This window comes from Netta rufina, assembly GCF_964035555.1.
Source record: "Netta rufina genome assembly, chromosome: Z".
In the NCBI taxonomy this organism is placed as follows: domain Eukaryota; kingdom Metazoa; phylum Chordata; class Aves; order Anseriformes; family Anatidae; genus Netta; species Netta rufina.
Genome location: NC_140126.1, coordinates 33,943,799 through 33,962,329, shown reverse-complemented (window position 1 = coordinate 33,962,329; position 18,531 = coordinate 33,943,799). Strand labels below are relative to the sequence as shown.

Genomic DNA, 18,531 nt, shown 5'->3' with positions numbered 1-18,531 from the left:
AATAAAAATTACCAGGCAATGCGGTCTAAGAAATTTGAGTGAGACTGTTTTGATTGTTGAACTGAAAGGACCGGTCTTTAAAAACTAGCAATTCTTGCCTCAAAATGATTCAAGACTAAACAACCAAAGATAAAACAGAAATCTGAAAAAGATTTGAGAGCAGAGTAGGTAGCGCTGATAAATCCAGGGTATTCATAGCTAAGCTGCACAACAGAAAATGGGAGAAGAGAAAGCATTTAAATGTGGGTATGAGACTCTGTCTCACAGCTCAGAGAAGTGGTGGAGAGCCTTTTCTGCTATTTGCTTGCACAAAAACAAGTAGGCACACTCAGTACCTATTTGTTTTATGCAAAGGGACACTGCTGACAAAGTTTTCTTTAAAGTTTTCTTTGGCCATATGTACATTGTATGTATGGACTATAGGAAAAATAATGCACAGAAGCCTGCTGTGTCATAGAAACTATGACATTTTTATATTTACACTCCAGAATTGATATTACTACTAACATCAAAGGTGTAAACAATTTTGCTTGTTAGCCATTCCTTTCCCTCTCATATCTATGGTTCAGAACTACACTTCAGTATTATTTCAAGGCTTTTATTCAACAGTGAGAAGCTGTAATTTATTTCTTCCTCTGTCTTTTGCATCTCTGTAGTTGCACATCATACACTGGGATATATAGATGCTTGTCTAAAGTGTGCTTTTCTGTTTTCAGACACAGAAGCTTTCCCTAATTCCTAAAAGGTAAAAGCAGAAAAACAGTAACTATTAGGGGAACACATGTGCAACATTTCATGATCATCTGATCAAGAAACATTGCAGTTTACTGCTGATAATCAAAACACAAGATTTTGGTAGCTTAATGCCAAAGGATCTCTTACGTTTTTATGCAGTTCAAAGCAAAACTAGTTGGTTTAAAATGCCAGAAAGTAAAAGAAAATTTAAACATGTATTTCATATTCTACAAATTGAATCACTGAAATATCTTTTTTTTTTTTTTTTTTTTTTTGCATCACGCTTCAAAGAGAGCATGTTTGATACTTAAGAGTAGATTCTGTTGAATAATTTGTGTTCCTATTTAATTAGAACACTGCACACTACACAAATGAATGAAGTAGATTACAAAATTCATCTGTGCAAAAGAACAGTGAGTAAAGTTGCTCATTTCCATTCATATCTATCTGCATGAAAACTCTCGCACTTCATTGTACAATGTTCAATAGTACAATACTATTTTTATTTACTTCTGTTTCTCAGTCTAATATTTTGTAAGGCACTTGTTTCATCAGATTCCAATCTGAACATAAATCCCTCACATTCATATAAGAAAGATGAAAAATGCATTGTTTAGCCAATCCATAAACTTTTATCTCATAAACTTACTACTATAAAATAAGACAAAACAAAATCTGGAACATTACCAGCTATCACAACTATGCTTGAAAAGGAAAATAGAGTAACAAACAAAAAATTACTTTTCCTCCTTTCACAACTTTTCCCCTGAGAATGGTAACATACCAGTAACAAGGAAACAATTTCATCCTTCAGTAGTGACAAAAGCATGATCCATATGGCTTTAAGAGAAGAAAGAACCATGCTTTTTAAGTCCTTAGAAGTGACTAAAAAGTCATAACTGGTTCAGTGGTAGGGTGCTGTATTTCTGACCAAGAGTATTTAAAACATACTTACTAATGAGCATGCTTACAAATGAAATGGCACTAATTCAAATGCATTGTTTTCTGCATCAAATTTAAAATCTCTAAAATATGAAAAGTTTTAAATACAGGTTTTAAATAAACAACCTTTTAATATGACTACTGGAAAAAACCTTTGGTATTTCCTCATGCATTTCTAACATATTGTTACCTACTTGCCAACATTTAAACACTGCTCCATGACTTAGTTTCTTGTGAATTAGCACACTTACCTTTCTCTTCCCCATGTCTAACAAATGCGTTTCAAGCAGCCTTCAGCTCCAGAGTGAGGTTTCCATCCAACATGCAATCAGATAAATCTTGCTTTCCAGTTGTAACTAATGGAAACAGTGCTAAGAAGTAGTGACAACAAATTCCCATGTGTTTAAATTAGCAGTTATTGGTGGGGTGGGGTAGAAGGAAGGTAGAAATGAGAAATGAACCAAAAACTCTTGGCAAAGCGTTTCTACTCTAATTATGCTGAAGACCTTGTGTTGCCTTATAGTCAGGAACTTGTGCGTTGATGTGCCTTTATTTATACATCACGGTAAGCAAATGATTAGCATTCATGATGTCACTGCTCGAATGTTCAGTAGCAGTTCAGAATAAAAGCATACCCAAAACATTGTCCAGACCACTGTAGTTTACTGTGTATGTGTATTGCCACCTAGAGTCAAGGTTATAACTGTAGGCATGGAAATAATTAAACCAGCCCAAGCATAGTAGCTATTTTGAAATGCTTCTTTGAATAAGTTTCGCTATACTGATTAGTTTGTGCAGCCTAACATCTCTTACTGCAGTTATCATCAGATACCCTCACAAAAATGCATGTGATTTCCCCACAGTGCATCTGCCATAAACAGAATTAGCCAACAAATACCAGACAAACCGTCTTTCTTGCCACTTGGAAACACACATATACACTCTTACTTTCTACACTAAGATCTTCCAACTATCTATATATGTGCACATACTCTTTAACTTCCAGTAAATTCAAGCAAATAACTGCCAAAACAATGAGAAAACCGGTAAGCTTACTGTTGATCACTATATTCAAATTATTTTAAGTATTTCTGTGCCGAGGATAGAGCCAGTGCAGAAATTATTGTATGCCATTGCTTTCCTGGCCAGCTGCCTGCAATTATTTTCTGCCCTCCTAATTCGTCGTCACCTGTCTTCCATTCCCTTTTTTCCTCCTCCTTTCCTTCTACCAGTGTCTTCTTACCAGACACAGTCAGTAACGCAGCCTGTTTCACCTCATTCGGACTAACTTTCAGCCATCTCCTGGAGGTTTGTCAATCTTAGGAACCACAGAACCTCAGCGCACACAAACCAGCGTAGGCCTTCACGTAACCCAAGTCAAAGCTTTCAAAACAAGCCTTGAGTTTAGAATGAGACACAAAACATACATAGGTAGACATGCTGGTAACGTGACCTTCCTGGAGTGAAAAGTATTCCAGAGGAGGTGTAAGCAGTAATGTAGCTGGTTCTCATTAGCATTCCCATACCCTGATTGTGCTGCTCCACATGCAACCCTTATCAACTTATCAAAGACCTCTACATGATCTCTGAGTTTTCACTGCACATTTTGTTTCTCTTTCGACAGTTGCTCTTTTCTGTTTAGAGATGAAAATTTTAGAGAAAAGCAAACTCCCAGTTACCTTGAGAGAACATAGACAATTTTCTTCTGAATGTTTATGAACTCATCATGTGAAGATTTTCAGTTGCTAGGTATTATGCTACTCCTGAATTGTCTTAAAATTTCTTTGTGCTTGTTAATTACAAAAACACTTTCCTTTCAATGGATATGAAAGTACAAGCAAATTAACATTGTAAGTTTACTTAGAGCACTTGAATAACAGCTCTCTAGATAAATTTAGCCAGAAGTTAAGGCCAGTATTTTGGTAGCCTGTAGTGACATATGGTATCTGAAGACACCAGACATCGAGCAAAATTTCTTGATTATGCCTTTTGACAGCTCTAATGCAAAGCTTATGTAACATCACTCCCTCTTACTCTGCCCAGTCTTTTATATAACCCACACTCTCAGACTCATTCAAAAGCTTTTCCAAGGCTTTTAAATTTGCCACTGCTAGCAAACAGATGAATGGAAAAAATGAATCAGCTCTGAAAGTACCTGTAACATTCCACCCCATAACCCAGAGCCCAGGACTGGAACAAGCTGAGAGAAAAGTGCTTGCCTACGGCATAATTGCAAATTAAGTAAATATATAGCCTACAACATAGTGCAAGCCTAATTTTTAAACGACTTATTTCGTTATAGTAGCGCTGGAATGTATTAACATTTATAAAATCTCTTCCACCTCAAAGATACTGGGCAAAGGAGAGATGGATTTTAACACTAAAACTAAATGACTGTAGTATATCTGCATAAATACAAGACCACAATTCAAAATACCAGATCCCAAGAAACAATGAATGTTATAAAATATTAGAAGTGCTGCAAATATATGGAGGCAGTATATTAGCTAGGGTAAAAAAAAATCAGCAGATGAATAAACCTGTTTCCTCACTAATTTCCTTGGTTACAGTAAGCATGTAATAGTGGTTGCATTCTTGCCAGAAGCTGATTGTTTATAAAGACATTTTTAAAATGTCTCTTAAGAGCAAACTGAGGTATTTGGACTTTATTATAAATATAGTGATAAAATACATGCACAACTTAAATGTTGTTTTAAATAATGCTAATAATTTAAGTAATGGCTAATCTGATAGCCATCAGAAGCATTTCTCAACAAGTACTATGACATGTTTGAGTTAGTAAGCCTCGTCCTTTATTCTGTGTCTCTCAAGAGACTCTAAGAATCCAAACCAATAAGCAACAAAAAAGTAGGTACTTTATAGTTCAAATACTGGAAAAAAAAAAAAAAAAAAAAGTTTTGAAATGTTTACTAAGCAGGCTGTCTAATTGACTATTTTAAATATAGAGTCCTAACAGAACAAAACTACAGCAGGAACAACCTTAAGAAAAAATCCAAAACGTCAAGCAGTAACAGACCCAAAGTTTTCAAATACACACAGGTTAAAACTTTATTGACATTTTAACAAATACATTATTAAAAATAAAATTAAAAAACAGAAGTTTCCTTATTCAAAGGCGACTCCGGTAAAAATATGGCGTCAGCTATACCTACAGAAAAACTACATTTGCAAAGTCTGACACTCTGCCAATACAACTTTAATTTTCAATTTATTGTTGAAGACAGGTATTTCTAATTGTTTTTTAACCTGTAAATAAATTAAAAGAAATGATAAGCAGTAACTTCATATTTCACAGCAAAAAGCACTAATTTGTCGAACTCCTGTAAAAAATGTTTTTTGCAGATCCATAGTCTCTGGAAAAAATAAACCTCAGTCAGTTAGGTCTGACAAAGTGTATGTGGTAATTTTATATTGCATTAACTTTTCAGGACATCTCTGCATGCAGCTGCCATTTCAACATTACCAAACAGTATAATGTCACAAAGCATAGGGAAAAACATTAATTTAAGAATGGACCAAAAACTTGGAAGCTAGCTGCCACTGCTTTGAATGATCACAAGAAGAATGTGGAACAACATTCAGAACACTGACAGTTTACCAAAGAAGAGATCCCCTTTCCTTTCTCATCCCCAACACACTCATTTTTGGTTTGCATAGAAAAGGGAATGTTTTGTCTGGTTTTGGTGGACTTTTATTTTTTGGCTTAACTATTACGTTGAAAAAAACCTACACTAAAAACCACAAAAGTTTGTGTGCTTTATGATAAATTCACATGGTAAGTATTTCACATTTGGGTACCATAGTTACACTTTTTGTTCAGGATGAGCAAAATGATTTTCCATTTCCCTTCCACATGTAACTTACCCAACTTTTTCTTACAATCACACCCAGAATTTCTAATGTTCTGTAGTTGTCCTTTAGTTGGCTGCCATGATTTCAGGCATTCTTATTAGAACACCATAGCCTCCTCCACAAAGGATAAGTAAACTCAGGTCTCCAGCCAGCTTATCGGTGAGTACCTAACAGTGATTATTCCACCAACTTAGACAACCCAGACTTGCCTCTGCAGACTAACATAACACTGTTTCTTCAAAAAGACAGAAGCACTTTGATTTTTCTCCCACGCAGAAAATACTGAATCCAGACAAAAACAAGCTTTGTGCACAACTATGAAACAACTGATCAGGTCTCCATTTCAGTCTCCATGGTATCCGTCCTTGAAGCAGTTTTATCTGCAGGTGTAGTCTCTCCATCTAGGTTCTGAATATCAGACAGATCAATGGCAGGCAACGGTGTTCTCCAATACAAGAATGAGTTATACTGACAGAATTCTTCTTGCTTTGAAAAGAGACAAATAAACAAAAAGGCAACAAAACATTAATGTGTATCACAGTATTAGAAAACAAACAAACAAAACTTAAAAAGAAAAAAAAACCATTAGCTATTTTTAAGGGAAGTACTGTAGAAAAATCTCATAATTAACTTTTGTCCTTTCAGATATTCTGGGTAAGAACTAGTGTATCACTTATTGGAATCACCTCTGCAACTCCACCCATTTGTTCAACTGGAAATCTTAGCTTAGAATGACACCGAAAAACCTATGCAATTATTGTACTTCACACAGAGAAATTGTTCGCTGTTTTTTCTTCTCACAACGGGATAGAAATTTCATTCACATTTAGAAGCTGGTATTCTGTATTTACATTTTATACTCAAGTACATGCTGAAAAAAAAAAAAAAAAAAAAAAAAAGAAAAAAAGGAAAAGAAAACAAACAAACAAACAAACAAGATCTCTTTAGGGGCCAGGAAGGAGAAAGTTTAGGAACTGTTAAGTCACACAAGAAAAACCTGTGAGGAATATACTACTATACTACTCAGAAGGTATAAGGCTCCAAAACCACTTTTTTTTTTTTTTCTCTTAAATCTCTGTTGGGAAGTGCAGTTTGCTTATAATAGTATGGCACTAATTAACCAAGGAATAAATTTTATAGACTGTGTGTCCAATTTGTGCATGTGTCTATAGAAGTGATATACGTAAGAACTGTAAAGAGGGGTTTTCAAGCTGTTCTTTAGGTCTTGAGCATGTACCTTCTCCTGGTGTATAGAAACAATGAATGCTGCCACAGACCTAAAATGATGCAGTTCTATATAACACTGCTTTGCATTTTTCCTAGCATGCAATTGGAATTATTAAACATTATACTTCAATGTCTCAGCACAAACAGTTACCAAAAAAAAGCAGTTTTAATGACTACACTGTCATAACTGTTTTGTTATGGCTGTTGAACAAGTTCATGCTTTGTCTGCTGATTCTGTAATTGAATAAGAAAAAAAATGTAATGTTAAAAATTCCCAGTAAGCATTGGCCCTAACCCTTCTCAGCTACTAGAATATATTTTTTTCCTTAATAATAAATAAATAATACATAAACTCATCATACTTTCTATCAAAAAAAAAAAAAACATTTTTCTATTCACTGCAACACAAACCTATCGTGAACTATAGCTTGTTGTACTAGGTAGCCTGTTTTCACAATCAACACCTGCGTTATTAAAGGCCTATAATATTAAAACAGGTTTGAAACGTGAAGACAGATCATAGCAACAGGATGATTGTATTGCCTGTAGAGTTCTCCTGATTTGCTAACGAAGTGCAGATTGTATTCACAGAAGATTAAAGAACTGAAGTTCCAATTAATTTGAACTGAGAGCAAAACCAATAAACGTGCCATGGTGACAAGATACGAAAACTGGAGTAAAAACAAACTAAAAGTAGCTGCACACATATATATTATTGTAAATTTATTTTTTTTATACAAATATATGAACATAATTTATATATTAACAACAAACAATAATCAAAATCTTCCTTGAAAACAACTGCCAGCAGCATTGTTTCAGAACCCACTGTCTACCTGTAGGAGTTCTCCCCATTTTGAATCTGAATTCTCCACTTTACATGTAAGTAGTTAATAAGGTGTTACCTCTCACATCATGAGAGCCAAGTACTTAAAGCTGGAATACCTCTGGGCTATCTGTTTTGTATGCGCTGCCTAATGACAGAATTTTTGTTTGAAAGACATAACGTAAAACCTCATAACCACAACGATACGCAGTCTCTCATTTTGGACTCAGACCACCTATGGGATTAATCTCATGAGTACTCAAGACTCCAGAGCATCAGTGTTTCATTTTATGTCTTTTTTCCAGCAAGATTCAGTGTGAAAGTGGACAACACTAAGGAGTGCAGGAGACAGAAGCAAACATTCAACCTTAATATATAAAATGCAAAAGAAAGCATTAAATACTTCTGTTCACTTAAATATCTTTTAAAACATGTTTTGCGAAAAAAAAAAAATCTAGTTAGGTACGTAGATAACAAGCTCAGAGATGCAAATGCTTAGCTTTAATGGATTTAGTTGTTTATTTTTTAAGGAGTTAATTTATATATATTTATATATGTAAGTATGTGTTCAAATGTAACTCATATAATATTTCTTCTCTGGCCAAATTAAGTATGATCATCTTTAACCTTAACAAAAGCAGTGTAAAAGTAACAGTACCCTGATCATGGTTATTACTGCAACAAATTATACAGGCCAGAAAACAGCAAAGAATAATACCAACCTATGGCTGTGTTTTCAGAAAAGTGCAAAAATCATCGTAATAAGTATTTATCTGTGTGAAAGCTTCAGAATATACAGGTTGGACATGCAGAAGATTAAAGAAACACTGCTTGCCTGCCATTAACCATGAGAGCGTGTGAGAGAGACCTTTCCGAACAATACTTTATTTAGGTAAGCAAACTCTTAAAAACACAGCCCTATAAAAAAATATAAAGAAGCCTGACAAAATTACTTCAGATAGCGTTATCTTTCTTCTTACTGAGTGGAAACTCACGTAGCCTTCCTTACTGCCTTCCTATCACACCTACAGCTTATGTAACTATACCTAATAACCCAAAACAAGGTTAAAACTTTGTTCAATTTGCTTGCTTCAGAAGAGGCTTGCCATCTTCTTTTCCAAAAGGATGAGCCTGGATTTAAAAGGAACAGCCTAAAAAGGGACGTTTAATTTTCATGGCCTTTTTCAGCAGTTCCTTCGTGCTTCGGTTCTACTAATAACAATAAAAAACGTCTAACCCCCGCGGCCGGGTTAGAGGGCGTGCTGTCCCGCACGCACCGGGCGCTCCGTAACCCCGCCGGTGACGCCGATCCGTGTTTATCTCCCCGTGCCACGCCGCTCACGGGGCGGCTGCCGGCAGCCGGGGCCGGGGCCGGGGCCGGGGCCGGGGCTGCGGCCGCTGAAGGCCGAGCCGCGGGGGCTCCCCGGGCACCGGGGGGTGTGCCGGAAGGCGGGGCGCAGCGCCCCGGCCGGCCCCACAGCAGCGCCAGGCGCCCGCCCCTTCGCCCCGCAGAACGGGGCGGGGGGGAACGGACAGGGCAGGGAAGCACCGGGCGCTCACACCGCCGCCAGAGGCCGCCGCGCCGTTACCTCGTCGCCCGCCGCCTCCTTGCCCCGGCCGCCGCCTCCCTCCGCCGGCCGCCCGTCCTGCGCCGCCGCCGCCGCCCCCCGCCGCCGCCGCCTCCCCGTAGCCGTGGCCGTGGCCGTGGCGGCGGCCGCGTCCCCGCCCTGCTCGTTGCGGGGCCCGCCGCCCCGCAGCCCGTGCCGCTTGCCCGGCGGCGCCTCGGCTTCCTCCAGCTTCCGCTTGGCGGGGCCGGCGGCGGGGGCCGCCTCAGCCCGGGGCCGCCTCTCGGCCGCGCGGGGCGGCGGCGGCTCGCGCAGGACGCGCTTGCAGGGCACGTGACACACCAACGGCTCCGAGCCGCGCTTGGCCATCGGCGGCACCGGCGCCGCCGCCTCCGCGGCACGCGCGTCCACCGCCGCCCCCACCGCCGCCGCCGCGCGGGCAGAGCGCATGCGCCCGCCCCTCGCTGCCCGCCGGCGGCGCCGCGGGGAGGAGCGCGCCGTGACGCCCAAGGGCGGGCGGCGCTCGCCAGGCCCCGCCCCCGCGGCTTCGCGCGGCGCTTCCGCCCGGCTGCTGCGCCCCGCCCCTCCCCCGGGGAGGCGGCGACCCCAGCGCGTGGGGCTTGAAAGCGCAACGTCCCGCGCGGCCGTTGGGCGCCTCAGAGGCGCCAGGCTCCCCCTTCTGCCCTCCCCAGCCTCACACGAATAAAAGCACACCCGACCGTCTGACAAACTTAGTCCCCGCAAAGAACCAACACGCTGAAGGTTATGCAGCATTTTATTTTACACTCACTATCACATACAGTTTAATAGTGACCTAAATTGTCTCGGCTTCTGCTGACAGACAGCTTAAGCGTTTTTGTTTCTGTTTTTTTTTTTTCCCCTGCGTACACGACTGAGGAACTGAGTTTGATCACATTGAATAACACACAATTATCCCCATCAATAAAAACACAAATGGTGAATTTTAAGAACTCATAAATAGGACCGCAGGTAAAAACACTAACTCATACAACTTATTCACAACATTATTCGGCTTCCAACTGTTAATGCAGCTGTTATACATAGAAGGAAAACAATGGGAGAAAATTGGCATTTTCCAAACAAGAAATAGAAGCACATCACTATATACATGATAAAAGCAAATAAAAGCATTTCCTAAAACAGTCAAAAAATGGCACTTGTGACAATGTGCTGTTGCAAAAAACAAAACCAACAGAACAAAGGATATCAACATTCAACCAGAATGCAAGAGTTCAATTGCTTAGTTGTAAAAAACATCACACTTCAAATGTAACTAAAGACTGGTTAAGAGGCAGAAATTCGGCAATATTACAGGTGTAGCTACTCAACAACTGCATAATCAACATTCATCTAACTTTGTCTGATTTCAAAGAACTTATTCAAGGAAAACAAAATAAAATGCTAATCACATTTTATCCAAGGGAAAAAAAAAAAAGTCAAAATGAAGGTAAAGCATCACCAGAAATTGAAGTCCATTCGTTAAAAAGAATGAATAGTACAATAAGAAAATGAAAGTAACTGAAGACTTTTTCTTTCTTTCTTCCTTTTAAAGGTGCTCAAGGGTTTTTCTTTTAATCTACTTGTAATACGTGTGTTTCAGCTTTAGACATTGTTCATGGAGCAGGGTTGATTAATGGAGTTAAATCCTGTTGGTACAGCGTAGGAAGAAGAAATAGTTCAAGTAAAGCTCTAACTGAAAACTTCTGTAGTCCAGAAGCCTTTGCTCTCAATAAGGATTCCGAGCAGAAAGAGGCATAGTATTGTAACATCCATGGTCACTCTCTTTCATATGCAGTGTTGAAATTATTTAAAAAAAATAAAAATAAAAAATTGTGTTTTTCCTCCATGCAAACTTTCGGCTTAGAAATGAAGGCACAAATGTCCGGCCTTAACAGGAAAAATCCATTAGTTAATAATGGAACTATTAAAGTAACTATGACATCATCCTGCAAAAAGGGACTAGAAATAATGGAAAGCATTTAAACAAGTTATTGTCCAGTGCCATTATGTTCAAATACTAAAAACAACCTTGATTCCTTACCACAAGCTTCTTGCATTTTAAAGAAAGTTCTGAGTAAGGATGAAGGTTGGTACTGAAATTAACCAATACATTAAGAAAACAAATGGCTACCATGACACTTCCTCTCAGTACAGTAATTATTAATGTTTTCTCATTTATATAACTTGAGTGACAGAAGATTCAGCTTTTCTTGTATGAAGATTCAGACAGGATAAATATCCACCAAAGCCTCATTAGACAGGAAAAAAGTTAGGATAAGGAACCAAGAAGTAAGCCAGGGTAGCATGGGTAAGGTGCCTAAAGCTACAATGAAATTGCCTGCCAATTGTCCTGCATATGCTGACTTAGACAATGAAGCCACGAGGTTACAGTACATTATATTTCACAAGTAGCCTTTTTTTTTTTTCTTTTGAGAAAGAAGGATTTTTTTTCTGTCAAAATTAAGATATATGGCATGGATAACAGCTTTGTTATTAACTTTAAAAAAGAGAAGAGTTTTCTGTTAGGTACATCTTTAAAACTTTGGCTTAAGCAGGAAGTGGGTGACTCAAAAATCAATCCATTTTTAAGACTGCAAAGCATTCAATATTTCAATTTCAACACTAAGGGACTAATCAGAACTGGTTTATTCCTGAACTGAGGTTAGTATACTGGTTTTCTGTTACATGCTGCTCTTCTTCACTTGGTTCTCCACTTTAACTGAGTATTTCAAACTGCCTACCGATTCTGCATGTCAATAAAACTGTTAACACTGTTACAGGCAAAAATTATAATTTTTAACAATAATCTACTTCCTTCTTATTTTTGGTTCCACAGAGAACACTGTAACAATTCTTTTGGTTATTTTATCTGTCCAGAATCATATTATCACTTTTGAACCATTTCAGATTTTGTAATTTTAAATGTATGTTTAAAAATACTTTCTTAAACATGACACAGAAAGTACATTAAGTACCTCCAAGCAGAGAAAAAAGGAAATCACTATGGATCTGAGAAAAATGAAGCAGCATATGCGGAAAACTAGCCTGATTCTGGTGAACATTAAGTTTTATACCCAATAAAACATTTTTGTTTTTAAATTCATTCCAAAGCATAAAGACAGTGTATGCAAACATTTCCTCCTCCATTTTCACTATAGTACAAATATGCATGGCATAGTACATGTCTGGATAGCAACATAGATATTAAGAAAATAGACACTATCTAAATCTTATTAGGAATAAGAAGGCACCACTGATTTGAGGTTGTGTCCAGACAGCACATCACTCAGTCCATTTTACATTTGATCCTAGCATTCAAGTCAACTTTTTTTTTTCTTTTCTGACTAACCTACTCAAATCACTCTTATTCTGGTTTTCTCACCACAAACAACACACATTCATAGTAGTATTTCATCATGGAGAGTTCATTCACAGTGTAAGTTGACAGTACAGATTCTTTTTCCACCTGGAAAAAAAAAGCTCAAGTTTTCAAAACACCCTCTCTTCAAGCACTACACAAGTTTCTCTTAGTATGAAAGAAAATGCTATAAATTTACTACCCACTGATTTTTAAGTCCATCTGTACACTTTCCAACACACGACGAATGTAAATTTGCAACATAATTACACACATTTACCTCTCCTAGAAGTTATTAGTCTGTGGCATTAGCGTGAACTAACTTCAAGGTAAAAAATCATTGAAGGAGTTTGACCAGTCTCTACAAATAGTACTTAGTCCAAACTGTATCTTCTTACCTCTATATGGAATCCATACTGCAGTATAACATTTTTTATATCCTCGTAGCTTAATTCTATAGAAAGCTCATTTGCCAAGTTTTCAAAGTGGTAAAGTAGAGGACCTACAGTACAGAGATACAATGAAAATGCTATAAACTTCTTTAAAATCAAAAGCACATACTGAAAGTGTGAAAAATGTTAATACCCAGACTCACTAAATTCAAACATGCTGCTATTACTCAAGTATAATTCTTATAATACATTTCAGAATCAGGGCAAAATTAAAAACAAATAGTTCAACTGCTTATTCAAGAATGAAGTCTCCTATGCCACCAAACTATGTTTTCTGTATCCTAAACTTCTGTATCCTAAACTCCCTTCTACCAGTCTAGCACCATTGCTGTCTGTACAAAAGAGAAGGCAGGATACCTGTGGTCTACTCAAGAGCTACGCTCACTACGACTCATCAGTGACTGATGAGTTTCTACTGTACAAACTACACAAAAGTCTCTCTCTGTCATACTGTACAAATGTCTGAGTTTTGTCTGCCAGTCCCTCACCATGGGAGACCTAATAATTTAAGTCTGTCTTCTTTCAAACTAAGGCATCCATAAATCTCCTTCCCAAACCTTCTACTTCGGAAGATTAATTAGACAACTGACTAAGAAAAAAAATCAAAGATTTCTACAGGCAGAACAAGTTTTATTTTCCTAGGAAAACAGCAAGAAGAATACAGAACACTATACTTGTGATGCATAAATGAGAAACTTGCCACTGGTAAGCCATACTTTTCTATTTAATATCAGGTGTTGACTTGTTTGTAACTAACAAACACATGCTGAACACAGTTATTATATTATCTCAGATAATTTTGAAACCATGTTTTTAGCTGCACAGAGTTTTCAATACAGACACTAATTCCACTACTCCTTTCAATTACTGGATGCCTAGTACTTGTGAGCAAACAGAAGTCAAGGGTTGCAGGAAGAAAGGTTGGTCATACTTGCCTACATTTATCCATATTCCGCCAGGCTTTAGTATTTTCCATATAGTATCAATATAATCAATAACATTATGTGCCGTATCAATGAAAAAGCAAGTTGCTATGCAGTCCCAAGTATCTGTGCAAGAAGAACAGATTGTATAGATTAAATTGTTTCTTCCTCTGTAAAAATTCTTCATTTAACACTAATGTTTGTTTACACACTCAGGATTTCCTTTAACTAATAGTAACAGTTGAACACTTTTCATTCAGTTGTAAACTTCAGTTTAGAAGAAACTAAGTGTGAAACATTTTGTTCTATGCTAAAGACATTTCAGCTTAGACCTTTGCAGTCTACATCCATATATATACACACACCCACAAATTCTAAAATAGCAAACACATATTAATTATACATTTTATAATTAATTCATATATTGTAAAATATAAGAATCATGTAACATCCTAAGTTAGAAGGGACCTAGAGGGACCACCCAAAAATCAGACCTTGTCTGAGAGTGCTGTAACATTATAACATGTTTTATATAAATGAAAACCCAAGCATCCCATTATGCACTCACCTGTCCTAAGAACCTCATTACCAAATTGTTAACATACAAATGCAAAAATATCCTGTGATTTTGGGCCTTTCTAGATACATTAATATCTAGAAGAATACTAGCCTGTACACTAAGCTGTACTTCCACAAATAACACAGCTTTAAAACATGCGCATATTTCTCCATTTGTTATTTATTAGCAAAATTTAGCAAGCAGGATCTTTCAAGAACTACCTTTTAAAGCATGTCTCCCTGTCTGTCTCTAAATGTACACCTGAATTTGTAAATTTTAAACTTCTGAAATATTAAAAAAAAAATAAAAGTCTTAATTTATTTCCAGCAATGGATACTCTAATATAAGATCACATCTTCACAAAAGCAGACAACTGTAAGGAAGACAACCTCCAAGAAAATACCTGGACAACTACCTATGCGAAAAAAAAAAAAAAAAAAGAAAAAGAAAAGGTTGATTAAAAACTATTTTGTTCTGGTGAAAAACTGCTATAGGAATAAAAAGGATGGAGAGCTGAAGCCAGAAAACAGATACACTAAAAGATAATCCAATACTGTGTAAGGAAAAGAATAGTAAAAGCTATTTAAGCTTACCATATAAGCTTACCTCATGTTTTCTTATTATTTACTCAACCAACTCTAGAAGTGTTAATATACATATAAAAGAAGTGGGTAATTGCTACCTTTGATTAAATCATGAATATGTAACTGGAAGTATTAAATAAGGTCATCTGCAGGTTAATCCAACAAGAGGTTGGTCACAGAAGATTACTTCATAGCTGCAATGAGGACAGCGCAACTAACCTGATACCACAAGAAAAAATATTGGTATTTGTACTAATGTAAGTTTCAATCTTTGCTCCTTATTAACCCCATCACATTTCTCTGAAATACTATTAAGTATTGTAAGTATATATACTTATACGTAATATTTATATGTATATCCAATAAGTATCTATTTGCTTTTACAATAGAAAACAAATCAATACAAAGTACTTGTCTTTGTATGTTTTACACTGAAGAAGAAAATGGACTCACTATATTGTTCTTTGAAACACCATTTTTCTAAATCAAGTAAATTTTTCCTAAATACTCCCATGTTGTTTTTTTCTGAAAGAGATGACTGCAACAACCATCTGTTATGTTAGGATGTGTTTTTTGTTTGTTTGTTTGTTTTGTTTTTTTTAATAATCAAAAAGAAAGGAAAAGCTGATTTGGAATAAAAAAATCTTGCTACAGCTAGCCCTTCCTCCTTAATGCTTGTAGATACAGTTCTATTCTATTTATAATGATTTCTTAACTGCCTCATAACAAATATTCTGAAGATAAAGCTACACACAGTCTAAAGGATGCTTTTACTCACTGCACTCAGAGTAAATTTCTTGAAAATCCCCTGCCGTCATAGAGAAGTTTGAACCAGAAGGAAGACTGTGAGGATCAACATCAGGGAAATAAATTGGACGTATCTGATCAGCAGATCTTCTGTTATTGCTAAACTGATGAATCCAGGGATAAAGCTTACATGAGTTAACTTCAGAACATCTGCAAAATACAGAAACGAGAACAATTCAGTTTCAACGAATTACTTACGTATTATCTAGAAATGCAGGTGACAAACTTTCAACATGCATTGCTGTTTTAATGATGAAAAAGCACATCTCTAAAGCTAGAGGTTTTCTAAAGCACTTACCTAGCTCGTAACATTTCAGACAGTTCATCAATTTATGAACTGAACAAAATGCCAGTGTGACACACAACCACAAGTTGGTGCCATACAGTTGGCACAACACAGTAACTACCTTTTGTTCTCTTTTTCTTTTCTCCTTTTCACCATTTTTATCATCTTTTCAACTGAAAACTATTAAGATTCTTTCATTGGAATTATGAAATTTGTGATTTGGTATATGTAGCAAAGCTAAGTCTTTTTTTTTTTTTTTTTTTTTTTTTTCCTGTTTAAAAAAGGATAACATTAGTACCATGCTTGTTTTCAATTTCCTTGGCAACACTGGCTTTTCTGCCTTTTCTGGACCACAGCCATATGGGTTTTGAAAACAAAAAGCATTTTTCAGATGCTAACTGAAAGCATGTGTTTAAATTTAAAAAATAATAATCCTATTTTGCAAAGGGTAATAGTTTTGTGCTAGATGTCACTAAGTTAGTAGTATCTGGGGTGTTGCAGTTATGCTATAAGCATATGCTAAGTATGTAGTAAAACAGAATTTGTGGGTTGACATGACCAATGAAGTGAATATCTATTTTTGAAAGTGATAATAGCATAAAAGTATAGAAATAAACTTTTCCCACAGTCCTGCAAAATCAGCATATAATTTTAAAAATGAAGAATTTTTCTTTCCCTGTGCATCACCGAATTTTGCAGTCAAGCTCACTTACAAAGGCACAACACAGTTACACAGGCATAACTAAATATTCAGGGAGAACAAAGGACACATCTGTCCCATAAAATACACAAATATCTTTGTACTGGAAGCAGTCTTACCATGTTATAGAAAATGCACTTTATGCTGGTAGATAGGAAACATCCGTGGCAAAGACTTTGAAATAAAAGGTCTTACTTGCTCCATGATGTCATATTTCATTTTATCAATAAAAAAACACAGAACTCCTGTGTTATGAGCAGCAGTATACAGAGATAATTAACCATTTCTATACATAACAGATATATAAATATCAGATTTATGCAGTCAATCAAAGAAAACAATTAGGCATAAAGCCCTGATAACATGGGCACCATTTTCTTAAAGACATTTCTGGTTTGGCTGACAAAAAAAAAAAAAAGTTGGCCAACTGCATTAACTATTTTAGCATTCTCCATGTGCTCACAGTCAATCTGTATTAACTTCAGAATACTTTTGTGTAACAATGAAATTTTCCAAAAAGCAATGTAAAGATGAGGTACAAGTAAATCAGAATGGAAAATGTTCCTGAACTATAAGGGAAAACACACCTCACGGTATTTTTTTCAGCACAGAGTATTTTCATGCAGACTTCTCAACAGTTTTATAAGGAAGTATCAGTTTAATATAAGAGACAAAAACCTGTCCATAGTCATGCTTGTCAACTCTCCTTTGCACTTCAGCTAAATACTGCAGTCCTTTAGAATTCCATTCTTTCAACACAAAGTGTTACTGAAGTTAAAAGCTTTAACTAAGACTGTGATGCTTTTTGTTTCTTTCCAAGTAGGAGCAGGTAGTTTTTATTGTGCATCATTCAGTCTAAAAACACTGCTCTGACAAAGATGGCTAGGTCCAATCTTACTTTTAAGCACTGATTTCAAAATAAAATTTTGAACTGTTTTCATTCTAAGGCATTCATGGACATGCAACAGATAAAATTTATTTTAAATATTCACAGTGACCACTGTTAGGCATCGATGCACTTTCTATGTACAATGCTATGAAATTTCATCCCCAGTGAGAAAATCTCACAACTTCAGAGAATTAAGTTTTGTATATATGTTAAAAATTAGCTGTTATCACTCTTCATACAGAAGACTTAAGCTGCTGTATCACATCTAGAAGTCCACTGTAGAAGTTGGCTTGATATTCAAGACAGTATTTTTTTTCCTAAAAATAAAATGCGGTCGGACAGAGGAAGAACACAGATTCAAACTGTAAGCATACAGTAGCAAAATCCTCAATTTTATCAACTGAAAACAAAATTTAATTAAGTTTAGATTGTAGTTAAAGGCTAATTTGCAAATTTTTCAAGATCCTTCTTATCCATCCTTAACTATTACGTTCAGTTCATATTGACCATTGCTGTTTCTTCCAGTTTCGGGAAGGCAAACATCCATTCCAGAAGGCTAACTAGGAACAGACAATAAAGACTAGATCCAAGTTCTCAAATGTCCCTAAAAACTTCCTCGCAGACATCTGATCATCTAGTTAAAGCAAAGACCATGGTCACATCTGGCAGAAAGGAATCAACTGAAATGACTGGAATTCAGTCAGCTTAGCAGTTATCTGTAATCTCTTTCATGCTAATAAGAAAACTTTTAACTGATAACTCACTCAGCAAAGGTAAAGATTAC

The 18,531-nt window shown here is 36.7% G+C and overlaps 2 protein-coding genes across 2 annotated transcripts in view; both read right to left on the bottom strand.

Moving 5' to 3' along the window:
• The window catches only part of TRPM6 (transient receptor potential cation channel subfamily M member 6), a gene marked incomplete at its 3' end in the record, with an annotated part of 99,883 nt that extends 90,287 nt beyond the window's left edge, over window positions 1-9,596 (bottom strand). Inside the window, 2 exon segments of the mRNA XM_084305564.1 lie at window positions 5,885-6,036; window positions 9,193-9,596. Of these exon segments, the coding sequence (XP_084161690.1) occupies window positions 5,885-6,036; window positions 9,193-9,537 (497 nt within the window). The 5' untranslated portion in view covers window positions 9,538-9,596.
• A 338-nt stretch (window positions 9,597-9,934) lies between these two features.
• CARNMT1 (carnosine N-methyltransferase 1) overlaps window positions 9,935-18,531 on the bottom strand; it is a 30,508-nt gene continuing 21,911 nt past the window's right edge. The window contains exons 13-16 of the mRNA XM_084305563.1: window positions 15,844-16,022; window positions 13,935-14,048; window positions 12,946-13,049; window positions 9,935-12,655 (exon numbers count right to left, since the gene is read on the bottom strand). Coding sequence (XP_084161689.1) covers window positions 12,554-12,655; window positions 12,946-13,049; window positions 13,935-14,048; window positions 15,844-16,022 — 499 coding nt within the window. The 3' untranslated portion in view covers window positions 9,935-12,553. The remainder of the gene's footprint in view (window positions 12,656-12,945; window positions 13,050-13,934; window positions 14,049-15,843; window positions 16,023-18,531) is intronic.